The sequence below is a fragment of the Gossypium arboreum genome, chromosome 10 (genome assembly GCF_025698485.1).
Source record: "Gossypium arboreum isolate Shixiya-1 chromosome 10, ASM2569848v2, whole genome shotgun sequence".
Lineage (NCBI taxonomy): Eukaryota > Viridiplantae > Streptophyta > Magnoliopsida > Malvales > Malvaceae > Gossypium > Gossypium arboreum.
The window spans coordinates 88,759,986-88,777,538 of NC_069079.1; the positions used below are offsets into that span (position 1 = coordinate 88,759,986).

General features: G+C 32.6%; 1 protein-coding gene across 1 annotated transcript; it reads left to right on the plus strand.

Annotated features, from left to right (window-relative positions):
* The first annotated feature begins 255 nt into the window (after positions 1-255).
* LOC108483640 (pre-mRNA-splicing factor SLU7) lies at positions 256-4,766 on the plus strand. Its single transcript, XM_017787148.2, has 9 exons — positions 256-618; positions 734-1,010; positions 1,795-2,220; positions 2,342-2,477; positions 2,571-2,870; positions 3,534-3,750; positions 4,010-4,113; positions 4,202-4,270; positions 4,354-4,766. Exons 1-9 carry the CDS (start codon positions 603-605, stop codon positions 4,429-4,431), a joined length of 1,623 nt encoding a protein of 540 aa, XP_017642637.1. The 5' UTR covers positions 256-602; the 3' UTR covers positions 4,432-4,766.
* Positions 4,767-17,553: the final 12,787 nt, after the last annotated feature.

Sequence of the window (17,553 nt, forward strand, 5' to 3'; positions counted from 1 at the left end):
AAAAAAATTAAACTATAGAAGAGAAGAGAAATGAGAGCTTTTGGTTGGTGTAGGTAGTACGAACAGAGAATACCATACAACAACGATTTTAATAGTTCAATGACTTAAATGAAATTTTTTAAATAATTTAATGATCAATTTATAACTTTTTAAAGTCAAGTTACGAAGACATAACTTAATAATAATTTAGTGAAGGCTTAAACAATTATTACTTAAATAAAAATTTAAATTAATTTTTTATAGTTAAAGAAGGAGAATGATGTTTTTCTTTAGCTGAAGACGAAGAATAAAATTACTTAAAATCGAGCTCAAGCTGTTATGCTTGCTTTTATTATTGGATCAAGAGGTGATTTGCTATTTTTATAATAAGATCCCTATTTATTTTCTTTTTTACAAATATGTCGGTTTATATATAAATAAAAATTATAAAAAATTGGGAATGATGATATTCGAATAAAATAGTATAATCGGAAAGGCGAACGTAACCCTTTCTCTTCGATTAGGGTTTTTTTTGGGTGCCAAATCTACTCGACTTCTTCGCTTGAATTTGTGAAATTTGATCCCAAATCCCTAATTTCTGCTAACGTTTTCTTGATTCAACCATGGCTACTGCATCAGGTATGTTCTTTATTCCTCCCCGCAATTTTCCTTTCTGTTCCTTTCGATACCAAGAAGAAAAAAAGAGCGGCCTTTAGTTATAAATTTTTATCATTTAATTGTTTGGGAATTTCAGTGGCATTTAAATCAAGGGAGGATCACCGGAAACAGCTAGAATTAGAAGAAGCTCGAAAAGCGGGGCTTGCACCTGCTGAGGTCGATGAGGATGGAAAAGAAATTAACCCTCATATTCCTCAGTATATGTCATCGGCACCTTGGTATCTTAACGCTGAGAGACCAAGTTTAAAGCATCAAAGGAAATGGAAATCCGATCCCAATTATACCAAATCTTGGTACGATAGAGGCGCAAAGATATTTCAGTCAGAAAAATATCGAAAAGGAGCCTGCGAAAAGTATGTAAACCTTCTGTTTGTTCATCTATTATCTTAATACATACTTGCTTGCGTAACTATCGATGCCTTATTTCGCGTTTTAATTAATACATGCAAATTCTTTTTTTTTTTTTGCTCGTTCGATAATCCTTTTAGCATTTGGGATGGAAAAAAAGAATTATAATTCTGATTATTGAACCTTGACTGATGCGAGAACCCTAAATTGTAGGTTCAAATCTAATGCAGTATATCTTAGTGCTAAGGCAGTACCTTTTTATTGTTTCTTTGAATTCTTCCTGTTTAGTTTACATGAATGGGGTCACATTTTTGAATTGTTCCATTTAGTAGCTTTGTTGTAACTATGGATTCGAAGATAGGTGTAGTGTACTTTATCCTTTATGAATATACTAATTAAAAATTAAGTATGCCTAAGTGCTAGGGTAGAATCCTATCGAGACATGTTTATGTTTATAGCTAACTCGACAGGACAAGACTCAGTGATAAGACTTCTTGTTATCCTATTAGGCAATAGTTGGTTTGTGCTACCGAGATAGAAATTCATATTTTCTTTCAGATACAAGGGGTTGAATTAGCTATGCATCATGAAGAAAGCATATTAATTGGCCAGGTTGGAAGTCAGAACTTATCTCTGTAGCTTATACCCTCTATAATTTTTATATGGTAATAAATAATTTAAATGACGCTACAATAACGGTTTTCTTTATCCATGCAGTTATAGTTTATACTTCAAGCTCTGATTATGCCATAATTCATAGTTGATGAGTTCTTTTTCTTGCTTGTGTAGTTGTGGAGCCATGACACATGATGCAAAGTCATGCATGGAGAGGCCCCGTAAAAAGGGGGCAAAATGGACAAATATGCACATTGCACCTGATGAAAAGATAGAGACCTTTGAACTGGATTATGATGGCAAGCGGGACCGATGGAATGGTTATGATGCTTCTACTTATGCTCGTGTGATTGAAAGGTATGAGGCAAGGGATGAGGCTAGAAGGAAATACCTGAAAGAGCAGCAGTTGAAGAAGTTGGAGGAAAAAAATAGTAAAAATGATGGAGAGGGAGGAGGAGGAGGAGAGGATAGTGATGAAGATGATGACGACGATGAGCTGAAAGTTGATGAAGCTAAGGTCGATGAGAGCAAACAAATGGACTTTGCTAAGGTTGAGAAACGTGTTCGTACCACTGGTGGAGGGAGCACTGGTACTGTCAGGTACATCTGTTATAGTGACCCTTAGCTTTATCTTTCTTTTTTACTGAAGTCTGTTTCTAAAGAATGAAACTCTGCAATATAAATAAATTATTCTTACTTAGTATTTCCCTTTTACTTTTAGGAATTTGCGTATCCGGGAAGACACAGCAAAATATCTTTTGAATCTTGATGTGAATTCTGCTTATTATGATCCCAAAACTCGATCTATGCGTGAAGATCCTCTTCCTGATGCTGACCCTAATGAGAAGTTCTATGGAGTGAGTTTTGTGCAAAAAAAATTCCTTTAATTGCTTATATATATGCCTTCAAGCTATTTAAATTACTAGACTTCTTTATTTGTTACTTTTCAGGGTGATAATCAATATAGAATGAGTGGGCAAGCTTTGGAGTTCAAGCAGCTCAATATCCATGCATGGGAAGCATTTGATAAAGGTCAAGATATTCATATGCAGGCTGCTCCATCTCAAGCTGAACTCCTCTTCAGGAATTATAAGGTTATCAAGGAGAAGTTGAAATCAAAGACCAAAGATACCATTATGGAAAAATATGGCAATGCAGCGACTGAAGAAGAGATACCGATGGAGCTTCTCTTGGGGCAAAGTGAGAGGCAAGTCGAATATGATCGTGCTGGCAGAGTTATAAAGGGAATGGTATGTATGAAACTAACTTTCTTCTTGTTATGAATAGTTTTTGGTTTTCTCTTTCTGTTGCTTCATTCATAAGGATTCCTTGTACATAACTCCAGTCTCTTCACATGTTGATGTTGGTTGCCTCATCTTTAATCTGCTTTGTTAGGGATGAAATTCATACATACCTCCATTAAATTTGGTGTCTTAAGGTTTTGGTATTTTGCACTTCTTGTTAAGGGTTTATGATGTCTTCATGTACCTGCGAATATCAATGCGAGCTGATAAATGGAAACTGTATTTGAGTAGTTAAGATCTTTAGAAGTGAAGGTATTCCCGGACATATTGGAGATATGTGTCATTTTGGACCGATTTTCACTTCTTTCAATGACTGAAGTCATAGAGTTTTGTTTGTAACTTGTCTGAAATAAGCTTCTTAACTCTGATGAAATTTATTCAGTGCTGCTTTTTAGGTTTATCTTATATGAAAGCATCAGTTTAGTTATGATTCATGTTTTTAATTTTAAATAAGTTATTTATTGAAAATTGGGAGCTTTTTAGAAGTTTTAAAATTTCATTTTCTTCAATTTTTTTTTCTGTATATTCTTGTTTTAATTTTAAATAAGCTATTTAATGAAAAATTGAGTGCTTTTTGAAAGTGCTAATTTTTGTTTTATTCTCCTGTAGGAAACATCGCTTCCAAAAAGCAAGTATGAAGAAGATATTTTCATCAACAACCACACAAGTGTTTGGGGTTCATGGTGGAAGGATCACCAATGGGGCTACAAATGTTGTAAGCAAACAATTAGAAATAGCTACTGTACTGGTGCAGCCGGGATTGAGGCTGCAGAAGCAGCAACGGATTTGATGAAGGCTAATATTGCACGTAAAGCAGCATCTGAAGGTGGGTTCTTCATAGAGTTTGCATGGATACTTGGAATTAATGCTTTAAGTCCAATCTATTCCTAGTTCATATTGTTGCTGCAAGTTATTATGGTTCACATAGAATCTTCTAAATAGAAGTCTGGATGGTGAGCTAGCTTCTATCTTGCATAAACTTTAAAGAAAATGCTGTTTTTAGTACCACAATTTCCACTACAAATTTAGTACTTGATTTTAATCCTTGCATCTCTATTCTGATTTGGTTTCCAACTTGATTGCAGATGCCCCTGCTCCTGCAGAGGAGAAGAAACTTGCTACTTGGGGAACTGAGGTTCCTGAGGACCTGGTTCTTGATGAAAAACTTCTTACTGAGGCACTTAAGAAAGTAAATATGGTGTACAATGTCAATTTTTCCTGCTTGTGTACCAAAAAGATCTTGCACTTATGTTACTGTTCATGTTTATGTCGGACAGGAGGATGAGAGGAGAAGAGAGGAGAAAGATGAAAGAAAACGCAAGTATAACGTCAGATGGAATGATGAGGTAATGCCATGATAATAGATGTTCAGTGCCTCTTTTGTAGGGTTATTTTGTTATGTTACTAAAACACGTGATGCCTTTTGTAGGTTACTGCTGAGGAAATGGAGGCATATAGGATGAAAAAGGTACACCACGATGACCCCATGAAGGATTTCTTGAATTGAAATGGTAAATTTAAGAGAAAATAAAATGGATAATGCCAATCAGCTTTGTGGTTGTCATTGAGTTGATGAAAATCATGTCTTTGTTTTGTTTGTATAATACACTAAAAGTATTAAATTAGGTTCCAGTGACAGAGAGTCTTGGCTTCTTGTAAATTATGACCCAGCCTGCGTCCTTTTGCAATACGATCATTTAAAATTTCTCTAACATGTGTTGTTTAGGAGCTTGAAAGGTTTACTTGTATTTTATTTTTTGGCAATCAAGACTCCAAAGTGACTTGGTGTTTAGTGATGTTAATGAGTGGGTCAGATTGAAATAAATTAAGTTTGTTGAATAATTATTTTTGTTTATTAAAGGTTTGATTTGGTTAGTTGAGTCTGAAAGGAATTTAAAATTTTAGAAATATTTTATATTAATATTTACATATTTAGACAGTCAAATTTAAACAAAAATATTTTTAAATAATTGATGTAAATTTGGATCATCTTATCACCCTATTTCGCTTCTGCATTAAGTTGTCGAACTTCATATAATTTGGTTTTTCTTTATCATTTTCCAAGCATTATTGCTTTGAAACGACTGTTTGGATCTCTGGTGGAAATCTTATAGCACCCAAGCACGAAGCACATGAGAGGCATATTGAATGTTGCACACCGAAGAAAATTAAGTTAGAAGATCCATTTAGGTGTTTATGTACACTATATATAGAAAAGCTTTATTTATAATTCATAATTCTTACTGAGTACAAATCTTTAACTCCATTGTCTTTTTTTTTATTTATTTTTATATAAAATCTAGAATACATGCGCTTGAATGGATTAAAGCGCAGATCATTGACACTAACCTTTCACCCTTGCAACCTTAAAAATCAAAGTAATATTTAGTCTTTTCATTAATATTTTATTAAATTTATATATAATTATTTTCACTCACTATGTTATAATCTAATTTTAAGGGCATGATAAATATTAAAGCTTTTTATTTAATTAACAATAAAATAATCATTTTTTTCAAAATTCAAAATTTAATATTTTATTATTTTTGGCAACTATATTATCTTTTTATTTAATATATAATTTTCAACAAAAATATGAAATATGGTAAATAAATAGCTATTTATCACTTAATATTAAAAATTTTAAAGTTGATTTTATTTTTAGAAATTATATTTTCAAAAAAATTATTCTCATCTTATTAAGAATTAAAAAAATTCAAATTATATCTTTCAATTTTATCCAAAACTATTTTAAAATAAAATAGGTAATATCATGTTAATAAAATCAAAATTATGGAATAATGAATTTTCAAAAATATTTATTACTATTAAGCAGAATAATTATATTTAGTACTTAATTTTACTAATTTATCAAATAGTTTTATAATATAAGTTCGGTTCTTGCAAAATTCAAGACTTGATTTTTTATTACTTATATTTTCAATTTATTAGACGCATCCTTAACTTCGCAAATCAATCAAATATCAATTCAGTTGAGACAAAGTCTAAAATACCATTTTTTTAACAAACAACAAATATTATCGGTAGTTGATATGTTCATGGGTCAAGTTAAGCTAGGCTTATGTATGATACTAGTATATTTCATATTTGTTTATAGACAAATTCAAGATCTATTCTACTTGGGTCCTGTCTGATATACTGTCAGTCTAGTCAGTCATATCTTTGTCTTTATCTTCTTGCAGCATCCGCTCCGATGCCTAAGACAACATTTTCTCAGTTGGACTTGATAGACGATATATTAATCTTTCAATCAATTTGCTTTTCGATTAGGCTAAGGACATGTTTAGGTTAATCTGCTAACATAAGTTGTCTTTCCGTATTACGATCCGACCTCATAATACCGCTTAGTATTAGTTAAACATTAGATAATTAGTGAGCTGATATTTGCTTCCATTTTGCTTTGCATGCAAAAAGCATTGAGGACAATATATAAAAGGTGTTAATGTAATTCATAAATAATTTTATTAGACCAATCTGTTTGAGAAAATACAAGTGCACATATACAAAAATACTACACTTAGGGTAATAGATCCAATAGTCTCCCATTTGCCTTAGTGAAGTAGATGAGTCATGTTTCACATTCCCATACCCTCCATTTGTTTCCTAAAAATTCTCTTGCTAGCAGAGTCTTGGTAAATGAATCCATAGAATTTGTCCTTAGATGTGATCTTTGACTACATCTACTATTCTATCAATAACTATTATCTCTCTTATGATACTTTCTATCAACGTGTTTTGTTATCATGTGGTTTCTTTGGTGTTTAGCTATATTCGCACTGTTATAGTGTCATAGATTTTTCCACACCATATATTTGACCCTCAATAGTTAAGTTAGCAGTGCAACCCTGTTTGACATTTAGCTACACTGTGGACTCACCACCTAGGATAAAGACACAAATGATGTCAAATTCCTCGGAACACGTTTGGAAGTCAAAATCAGTATATCTGATAGAAGTAAGATCTCGTCTATAATATACAAGTATATAATCTTTCGTTCTCCATAAATACTTGAGTATATGCTCAACTTCTTGCCAGTGTCTTGGATTGGAATTTGCCTAATATTGACTCACCAACCCTACTACGAAACAAATATCTAGATGTGTACATAACATTCATTAGACTTCCTACTACAGAAGTGTAAGGAAACTTTCTTATGATTTCACTTTTTTTTTTTTGCTGTCTTATGATAGTCCTCCAAATAGAGATGAAATCTCAATATAGAAGGTTGAGTTTCCTTCATAGAATCAATCATTTCATAACATTCTAATATCTTATCTATATATAAAGCTTGTGATAATGCTATCACTTTTTTCTTTTGATCTCTTAAGATTTGAATACCTAAAACAAAATTAGCTTCTCTCAAGTCCTTATGCTAAACTATTGAGTTAACCACAGTTTAACCGATGATAATGTCCCTATATCATTTCTAATGATCAGAATGTCATTGACATATAGAACGAGAAAGACCACCATTCCTCCCCAATACATTTATAAACACAAGGTTCATCTATGTTTTACTCAAATTTAAAAGTTTTGATTGCTTGATCAAATATTTGATTACATGAGCGGGATGCTTGCTTAAGTCCATATATGGATCTAAGCAGTTTACAAACTTTATGCCCATTTCCTTTAACTATATATACGGCGGGTTTCATCATATAAATGTTTTCTTCAAGATAGCCATTCAACAATGTTGTCTTGAAATCCATTTTCCAAATATCATAATCGAGAGCCGCCGCAATGGACAACAATATGCAAATTGACTTGAGCATTGGAACTAGAGAGAAGGTTTCTTCATAATCGATACCTTCTTTCTGAGTATAACCTTTTGCTACAAGTCTAACCTTGTAAGTTTCCACTTTTCCCTCCGTATTTCTTTCCTTCATGTAGATCCACTTACACCTTATGGGTTTTATCCCTTATGGAATGACTATATGTTCCCACATTGAGTTGGATTGCACAGAATCCATCTCAACTTTCATAGCTACTTACTAGACCTTGAAATCAACACATTGCATCGCTTCATCAAATGTGAGTGGGTCATCATCTTCCTATTCAAAAGACTTAATGTTTAAAACACTTTCTCCAGATTGGAAGAATTCGAGCTTGTGAGAGACCGTCTCATTGCGACGAAGCTCCCTATGCAACAAAGCTCCCTATGCTACTAATCGTTTGCAAGTCTACTATTAAGAGTTGGTTTTGGAATCGTTACTGTAAGACTTTGTGTATTTCCCAAAAGTTCCTCGAATAGTTTCCTTCGAGGTTTAAAGTCATTCATGTAACTTTCCTCAAGGAAAATAGTATGAGAGGACACTATTACTGCTTTGTGACAGCCCTAAATTGACCATAGTCGGAAAGTGGTTTCGGGACCACGAAACCGAGCCATAAGAAAATAATTAACAGTCATATTTAATGCTTATTATATATGAACATGCACGTGTGAAAATTTCATGCTTAAATTTCGTATATAGTATGTGAAATTTATCAAATAGGACTTGTGTGAGAAAATTTAGAAATGTGCTAGGCAAATGTTAAAGTGGCCTATTAAAGCATGTTAGAAAATGCTTGTACTTGCATGTCAAATTAGCCAAAATCTAGATGGTGGCTGGCCATGCTATGGGTTAAAACATATTATAAATATGTTATGTTAACATTTTGTGTTAAAAATAATAAAATAAAGGATATGGGTAATAAAATAATAGTGGTTAGTAGGAGGAGAAACCAAAGTTAGCTTAGGTTGCTCCTCCATTGCCGTAACTAGAGGAAGAAGATGAAGAAAAATTCGGCCAAGGTGGTTCTCTAGATTAAGGTATGTTCAATGTTACTTTTGGAAGTTTATACATCCCTTGGATGATTAGTCTAAATTCTATCTAACTCATGGTTGGATTTGGGGTTGTTGGAGAGTTAGGATTCGACTAAGAAGCTTAAAAATTTTAGTTGATGCCTTGATGCTATTAACATGTTAGATATGTGGATGTGTTAAGTTGCTGGTTATGTTAGCATGAAAGTTGAGATTCTTAACTCATTTTGTTTGGAGGTGCCGAATTTAGATTTAAGAAGAGAATGGGTAATCGGTTGTGCTTGGTAGAATGGTGGATGAGTTGCCGAATGTGGTCTTTGGTTTGGGCATAAGAAATAATATCATGCATAGGTTTCGGTTTTGGTAGTACTTATATAATTATAATTAGTTCATTTTGATGGTTTGGCATGAGGTGATAAGTAAAAGTTTAAAGGTAGCTTAAGTTAATTGATACTGCTAATGATTTGAATTGAAGCTTTGTTAAGTTGTGAAATGAGTGGCCGAGAGAGCTATAGACTATTCTTTGGATGTATGTTCGGTTAATAGAGTCTCCAAATTGATTATATGTGTGTGTGCTAGTAGAAATTCAAAGGATTTTCGCAGAATGTGGTTAGGGTTAAGTCATGAGAACTTGGGGTATTCATATTTGGACCTTAAGATTTTGTACACTATGGCTATGTGAGTTAGGTGTTAAATAACTTAATTATGTGTATGTATGACCAAGTATAATCGGCCACATGAGTAAAATGAGTTTGATATGTGATTGCGAATGTGATTAACAAGTAAACCTTATTGGTAAAAATATTTAATACTTCTACTTGTATATATATTAAGCTCAAGGGCAAGGGGGATCAAAGTTGGATCGGGGAAAAGAGAAAGCAATAGAGTAATCAACCCACAACCGTTCCAAGATACCGAGGTAAGTCTTTGAGTAATGGAACTTAGTTTATGATTTGATTAAGCCATGACATATAATCATAACAAATAAACGACGATATAATGATTCTACTTGAATTATATATCGAGGTAATTAGTTTATACTATGACTAGTAGCCGAATGTGTAAAGAGATCATGCTCTTTGTATGTGGCTATGGAGCCGAAAGTGGTAATGGTTGATAAGTGTCTTGTGTTTGAGTTCTAGTAACGAAAATGAAAAATAGATGTGTTATTATTTATTGATATATGTGCATGATTATTCGGATGATATCCGGGCTAAGACCCGAAGGCACTTTGTGCTAGTGACTATATCCGGGTTAAGTCCCGAAGGCATTTGCGCTAGTGACGATATCCGGGCTAAGACCCGAAGGCATTTTGTGCTAGTGACTATATCCGGGCTAAGTCCTGAAGGCATTTGTGCGAGTTACTATATCCGGGCTAAGTCCCGAAGGAATTTGTGCGATTTGCTATATCCGGTTAAATCCTGAAGGTACATAGGTTTGGGAATGAGCGATCTTGCTGTAATAATTTCAATTAATACGCTCATAAAATCCAAACAATAAGGTATGTTTCGTATATGCATCGGAAAGTTGATTTTCTTTTAAATAGTATTCGCTCAATTGATTAACAAACTTCCGGCCTTAGTTAGGTTTGATCCCTTGTGTATGAATATACTGGTTGAAGCATGAAGTAAGTGTGATTTTGGGAATATGCGTATATGCAATTATTCATTTAGTCATATGAACGCTATACTTTAGTCGTAAATAATTTCATTACTTAAACTTACTAAGCATTAAAATGCTTATTCCGTTGCTTTGATTCTCTGTTTTATAGATTTTGTTTGTCAGCTATCGGACTCGGGAGTGTCAAAGTCGAAGTCGTCCACACTATCAAAGCCCTTTTGGTACTCTTTTAGTTGAACTTTGATAATGGCATGTATAGGACTGACCTTTGTTGTTAATCAAGTACCTTTTGGTAATGTATATATTCGGATAGCCATGCGAAAATGGCTTATATATATTTTGAGCATAGCATTATAATCATTTTGTATATTGTTCATTGAGTGGTATGGAAATGCTTGGTAATGATTAGCCATTGGAATGGTTAATCACAATCATTTTGGTGCTATGTATGACAAATGGCTAGTTGACTCATGGAAAACTATGAAATAGGTGAAATTTATCTTAAACTAGATGCTGACAGCAGCAGTGATGTGAGTTTGAAAAATCACTAAAAATATTAGAAATGTAATTTAATAATGAATAAATTATGTAATCGAATCTTGATGAGTCTATTTTTATATGAAAGAAACGGAACGACCATATGAGCCGTATTTTATGAGATGTTTAAGTTTTCGTGCAACAGGGCCAGAGCGATTTCTGGATTCCCTGTTCTGACTTTGGAAATTCACTATAAATTAACCAGAGATAATTAGAAGTCATGCCTTATATGTACAGATTCCTTTTTTAGTCTAGTTTCATTAGAAACAAATGGCATAAGCATTGAAGCCCTGTAAAGGGAGATATCTAAGTCGTAATGTATGAAGGTCAGAGTAGTCGAACCCTGAAACAGGGGAAACTTTAACTAATAAACTGTACTAATTGGCCTGACCAAAAATTCTAGAAAATAATTTGCAGATTGATATATGAGTCTAGTTTCAGGAAAAATTTACGAAATCGGTCTTCGAGTTTTGGAACTCAAGATATGATTTTTAAAGTGACTGTGATGCAGTTAGCCAGCTTGTCTGGAAATTTTAAAATGAACTGTGTAAGCAAATGAATTAAGTTCGTTAACACCCCGTGTTCGACTCCGGTAACGGTCTCGGGTACGGGGCGTTACATGCTTGGTCTTTCGTGTTATAAAACAAACTACCCTTTGTTCCCTTAATGTATCCTACAAACATGCATAATTTTGTTCGTGAATGCAAATTCCTTGCATCTTTATCTAGCACGTGGACTGGGCATCCCCAATCCTTAAATGATTTAGACTTGGCTTCCTACCATGCCATAATTCGTATAAAGTTTTATATGCGACCTTAGTTTGTACATCATTCACAATATAACAAGCCATTTCTAAGGCATTGACCTGCCACAATTTGTAGTGTAACAACCCATTTTTTATTGGTGTCGAAAACAGTGGTTTCGGACTACAATTTTTGACGTGAGAATCCATAGTTATATTTAATTAATATTTATGAGTTAAATATAGTATAATAATGAACTATGATTTAATAGATTTTATTAATTAGTCAGTTAGTTAAGGTATAAGTGGTGCGTACCAAAAGTGTGATTTTAAAAAATAAGGTATCGGGACCTCGTATTCATAAATCGAGCTTATAAATATTATTATTAAATATTTACAGAGCTATTATATAAATGGATTGAAGTTTGATTTGCAAACTTTGATAATTTAATAGTTAATTAAGGAAAAAAGACTAAATTGTAAAAATTATAAAACATTATCACTATGGAATTTTTAATGAGTTAAGGCTTATTAAACCAATTATCAAGGTTTAAAAGTGGAAATACACCTTTATGGTTTTAAGTGGACGGTTGGTAGCCTTGTTTTTATTAATTATATAATAAATCAAAATGAATAAAACAAAAAACCACCACTTTCATCTTTATTTTTTCTTCTCAAACACCCAATACTCCATTGCCAAGCGTAAGGGTACGTTTGGTTCACTGTAATGGAATAGGACTGTAATTGAATAGAGCTGTAATGGAATAGAGCTGTAATGGAATAGAGTTGTAATGGAATAGAGCTGTAATCAGTAATTCAATTGTTTGGTTGAATGGAATGGAATAGAGCTATAATAGAATTCTCGTGTTTGGTTGAATGGAATAGATGTTGTAATAGTATAAGGAAATAGACTTAAATGACCAAAGTACCCTTAACAAAATTTTTGTAGGTAGATAATTATTGTTATTAAATTTTAATAAGATTATTGTTAAATATATTTTAATAAAAATAAAAATAAAAATAAAAATAAAATAAATAATTTAATAATATTTTAACATAATTTTAAATACAATTTAATAAGATAATATATAATTTAATAACATTCTTAATATAATATAAAATTATTATTAAGAATATTTCAATGCCTAATATATTTGCTTTAATCTAACCTCTCACTGTTCTCTTAGGTCACAATCGCCAATATAAAAATGAGTTTAACATACTATATGATAATCCTCTAATAACATTTTATTTTAATAGTCAATTTTAATAGAAAACATATTTTTTATATTTTATTTTATCCTTTATAATAACATGATAACAAGAAGTTTGCGGTGCCAGCTGACCAAAAACTTCTGCTAGGCTTAACAAAAGAACAGATACATGAAGTGATGCCAAATAATAGCAAATTTTAGCCATGATAAAACTGTGTACTTCAAAATGGTAGTGCAGAAGCAATCCCAAATGAAACAAATGCTCAAGCGATTACATTTCCTAGTTCAATATGATCCCATCACGAAACCTAAAATTCGATTTTAAGAACTTATCCGCTGATTTTTTGAACTGAACGCTCCCATCTTTCACAACCTCTTGCAAGTTTCTGATTTTCCAGGTTCAATTTCATGAATTCTGCAAATTATGAACAGATAAGGAAATCACTTTCTAGGAATACCTACAAACAGTATAGAAAAATGAACATCTCCTGTATTCTTTAACAAGAGTGAAAAATCTATGGCAAGCTTCTAAAGTACCCGAAACGAATACTTAGAAAACAAAACAAAAGAATGCAAAATAAAGAAAAAGTACAACTCTTACGACCAGACAAAAAACTGTTTTCTCTCTTAGACAGGTAGCCGATTCGATACACTAGTCTTATTTACGTAATTTTATATGTTTCAATAAAAGGAATTGATCCAATTTTGCATTTCCTACTCTGTCCTATTCAACATTTGCATCAATGCAACACACGATAGAAGCTTGCAGTATTAAAGGATTCTATTTGAACTCCAATTCTTCTCTATTATGATCAATGTGCTTCTATTTCACACTATTTAATGAACTGCTCTAACTTCAAATCCATGCCAAATTGTTCAAATCACAAACCAAAACCAACTAAAACAGAATGCCTAATACCTACCCTATTTAATCGATCACGTGTAGAGAGTCAAAACTACAAAATAGCAACCACAAAATATTGTTGCCAGTCCCCCAACAACCGAAGGTATCGTCCTCGGGAGAGGGTTTTGCCTCTCGTGCTCTATCGAGAGCCAGAGTACCATGAGCAGCTGCCCTGAGAACCTGGTTCACAGAGCTGGAAGCACTTCACCTGTACGTGGACATACAGTCGCCCACTAAGAGGCAACTTGAGCAGCTCACCCTTGGTGGAGTTTGAACCCGTCTTATGGCATATAGGTCACTTATGGGGGTATATGGTATTACTTGAGCTATCTACCCCATTTAAATCCCTATCACGTAATAGTAACTCATAAACAAGAACATCTGACCTTGAAAGAGCAATGCAATCATCAACCAGAAATCAACATTACAACAATACAGATAACATTGAGTAGAATAAGAGGAAGTCTCATGTATTAGGTAGCATAAATAATACCTGTACGATTGATGCAGAACCAAGAAGATTTACATCAAAATTCTAAAAAAATTCACCAATGCTTCGACCAAACTCCTCTAAAACAAGTTGAACAGCATCAAATGTCTTAACATATATAGAAAACGACATGAAACAAAGAAACATAGTTTTATTAAATTATGACATCCCCCCTTATAGAGTTCTTTAATAAAGTAATTCAATAAGTCATACCATACAAAATAACCAGTTCTATCATCTGGATTTAACCAGTTCTATCATCTAGATAAGGATAAATGTGGTGTCACACTCTGTATAAATATGGCTTAGATTCAATTCATTAATAATGACGGAATCATAATTGCAGAATTAGTGGATTTAGCTAAAGATTGACAATGCATGCAACTGCAAATAAAATGCCAAATGCAGAATGCCTTCAATAGAGAAAGTCTAGGTTGCTTCTACCATAATTAGTATATTATCTTATAGTATGTTGTATTTAAAAAAGAAAGATAAACCATAACAGTGCATAGATCCATGTTATACTGAATCTAAGCATAAAAGTCAATTTTGTAGGTAATGAAAATCCAGTAACTTGTCCATTCTGCTAAGTTCTTCATCTCTACTCAATTCAACAAATATAATATGGCTTCATACAATTTACCTGGATATAACTAGCTCCAAATAAAACACCATTTCCTATTTGAAAATCAGACCTGTAGTCTTTACCCTGTATAAGGAAAACAAAGATGTCACAAGACAAAAAACAAGCTTGTATCCATTGCAACAAGCACCAATAATACAAATATACCAGTTCTATCATCTGGATTTAACCAGTTGGCTAATGAAAAAGGTCCCAATACCAAAATCTACAATTTCTAACCCTATCCTTAGACTGCAGTCTTTGCAACTAAAAAAATTCCATTTTTCTTCAAAATTCAAGAAAATTATGGAAAAATAATTACTGAACTGGATTTCTCAATATTATTCTGAATAATTCTTATAACAATTATAATTGAAAAAAATTCAAAAGGAAAGAGGAAAAACGGAACCAATAATACAAATATAGTTGAAATTATAAAACAAGAAGGGGAAGAAAAAAGATGAACTTACAGAATTCTCACAAAGGAAAGGAGGCAGCTTTGCGGAGGTGGGGAACATGTTGGAGATGAATCTATGATTCTTGATGATAGAATCGAGGGAGGCACCACTTTTACAACGACGACGGAATTGATGGTCAATTGGTGAAGAAATACAGGGTAAAATTGTCTGAGGGAAAAATTTTGCTATTACATCCATCATTGAATGGAATATTCTTAACCCCCTTTGCCGAATGATGATTTGGTAAATAAATGAATAAGAAAGGAACAACCACTCACCGAATGAAGAAAACGGTGAACCAAACTATGTCTTAACTGTTCATCCAAGAATAAGGAGGCAATGGCTATTCCATTCCCTCTAACCAAACGTGGCCTAAGGGTTTTCGTCCAAGCTCTCTTTCATTTGCATGGTATGTAATTCAAGTTCGTTCATCTTTATGTTTTTGAGATCGTTGCAACTAGGTCCAGCTAACCTGTATCTTCGTTTTTAAAATTGTTCAAAATTTCTAAAGTTTTCATTGATGAAAATTGATGCTTTGGAATGTTTATGGTAGACTTTAAATCTTAATAATGAAATATGACTAATTTGTTAATTAAATTTTTAGTTCTGGGTAAAAGAACCAAACTGTAATAATGCAAAATTTGTCATGAAATTTTTAGAAATTATGTTTTCATTGGGCTGTATGGTGATGAATTATAATTGGATTAAAAATCAAAGCTCTATTTTGAAATATATAATAGTTTTGGTTTTAGAGACTAAATTGAATAAAATACAAAACTTTAGAGAAATTGTAACATCTCATACCTGGTCCGATCGCTGGACCCAAGTAATAGGACGCTACATTAAACATCAAACTTCATACATATTCACACAATATCAATTATATGCAACCATCGCCATTTTCAAAATATTTATAGAAATTTTGAGTCTACAATACCTTAGGCAACATTAAAAACAACTTAACCACCTTTAATTGGCATTAGAACAATATGAAACATACTTAGGGACCGTTTAGTAAGATATCCAAAGAAGTCACATAGGTATTGATACACAAACGCAGGTATCGATATTTTGTGAAAAGGTATTGATGCTGATAAGGAAAACGATACCAAACTAGCATTCTGCCAATTTTAAAGAAAAATATTGTAACACCCTTAACCCGTATCCATTGCCGAAATAGGGTTACTGTAACATCCTGAATTAGGGTCTAGTCAGAACAGTGGTTTTGAGACCACAAATCTAAAGTAGAAATAATTATTTTATGATTAATTAATGACCTATGATATGAATGCATGTTTGTGTGAAATTTTCATGAAGAAATTTTATGCCTAAAGTGTCCAATTTGAAATTAGGGACTAAATTGAATAAGCTGGAAAACTTGAGTTCAAGAACTTTAAGAATGAAATTGCTATGGATTATTAATTACTTAAATATTAATTTGACCAAGTTCTAAAATTTTGGACAAAAATGGGTATGATTAGGAAAAATTTGAAAGAAAAGCTGTAAGGGCATTCTAGTCATTTAGTAATTAAAAGAATAAAAAGGGAAAAATGAAGAAAAAATTGCTCATCTTCTTCAAGCTAGGGCCAAAATTTCCATGCTCACCATAGCTAGGGTTTCTTCAACTTTCAATCAATAGTAAGTGCATCCAAGCCCTGTTTTTAATATTCTTTACATTTTTGAAGTTGTCATCAACCGATCTAGCTATTTCTACCATTATTTTGAGATAGGGTTCATGTTAAAAAACTTACCAATGTGTGACATGCATGTATTTTGATGTTTAATGGAAGAAGATGAAAGTTTGATGTGTGATAAACATATTTTACAAAGTGATTTTGCATGAAAACACCTAAAAAGGACCTATTTGTAAAAGTTGTAAAATGGGTAGTAAATATGTAAAATAAAGAAAAATGTGGGCTGCTAGGAGTATGAATATGAATCGGCTAGGCTTGGGTAACAAAGAAAATGCATGTATTTTGTTTTACGAGCCTAATGACCAATTTGTAAATAAGTGAAAAGTTAGGGGTAAAAAGATAATTTTACCAAAGTATGTGTTATGGGTCAATTTGGACAATGTATGTATTAAACAAGTTAAATTTGGCATTATAGACCAAGAAAAACGTGATTTGGGTCTTGATAGGGGGAAAAACAAGGTTTACGAAGAATAGGTTCTTTTACATTATTTTATACCGAGGTAAGTTCATATACAAATAATGCGATG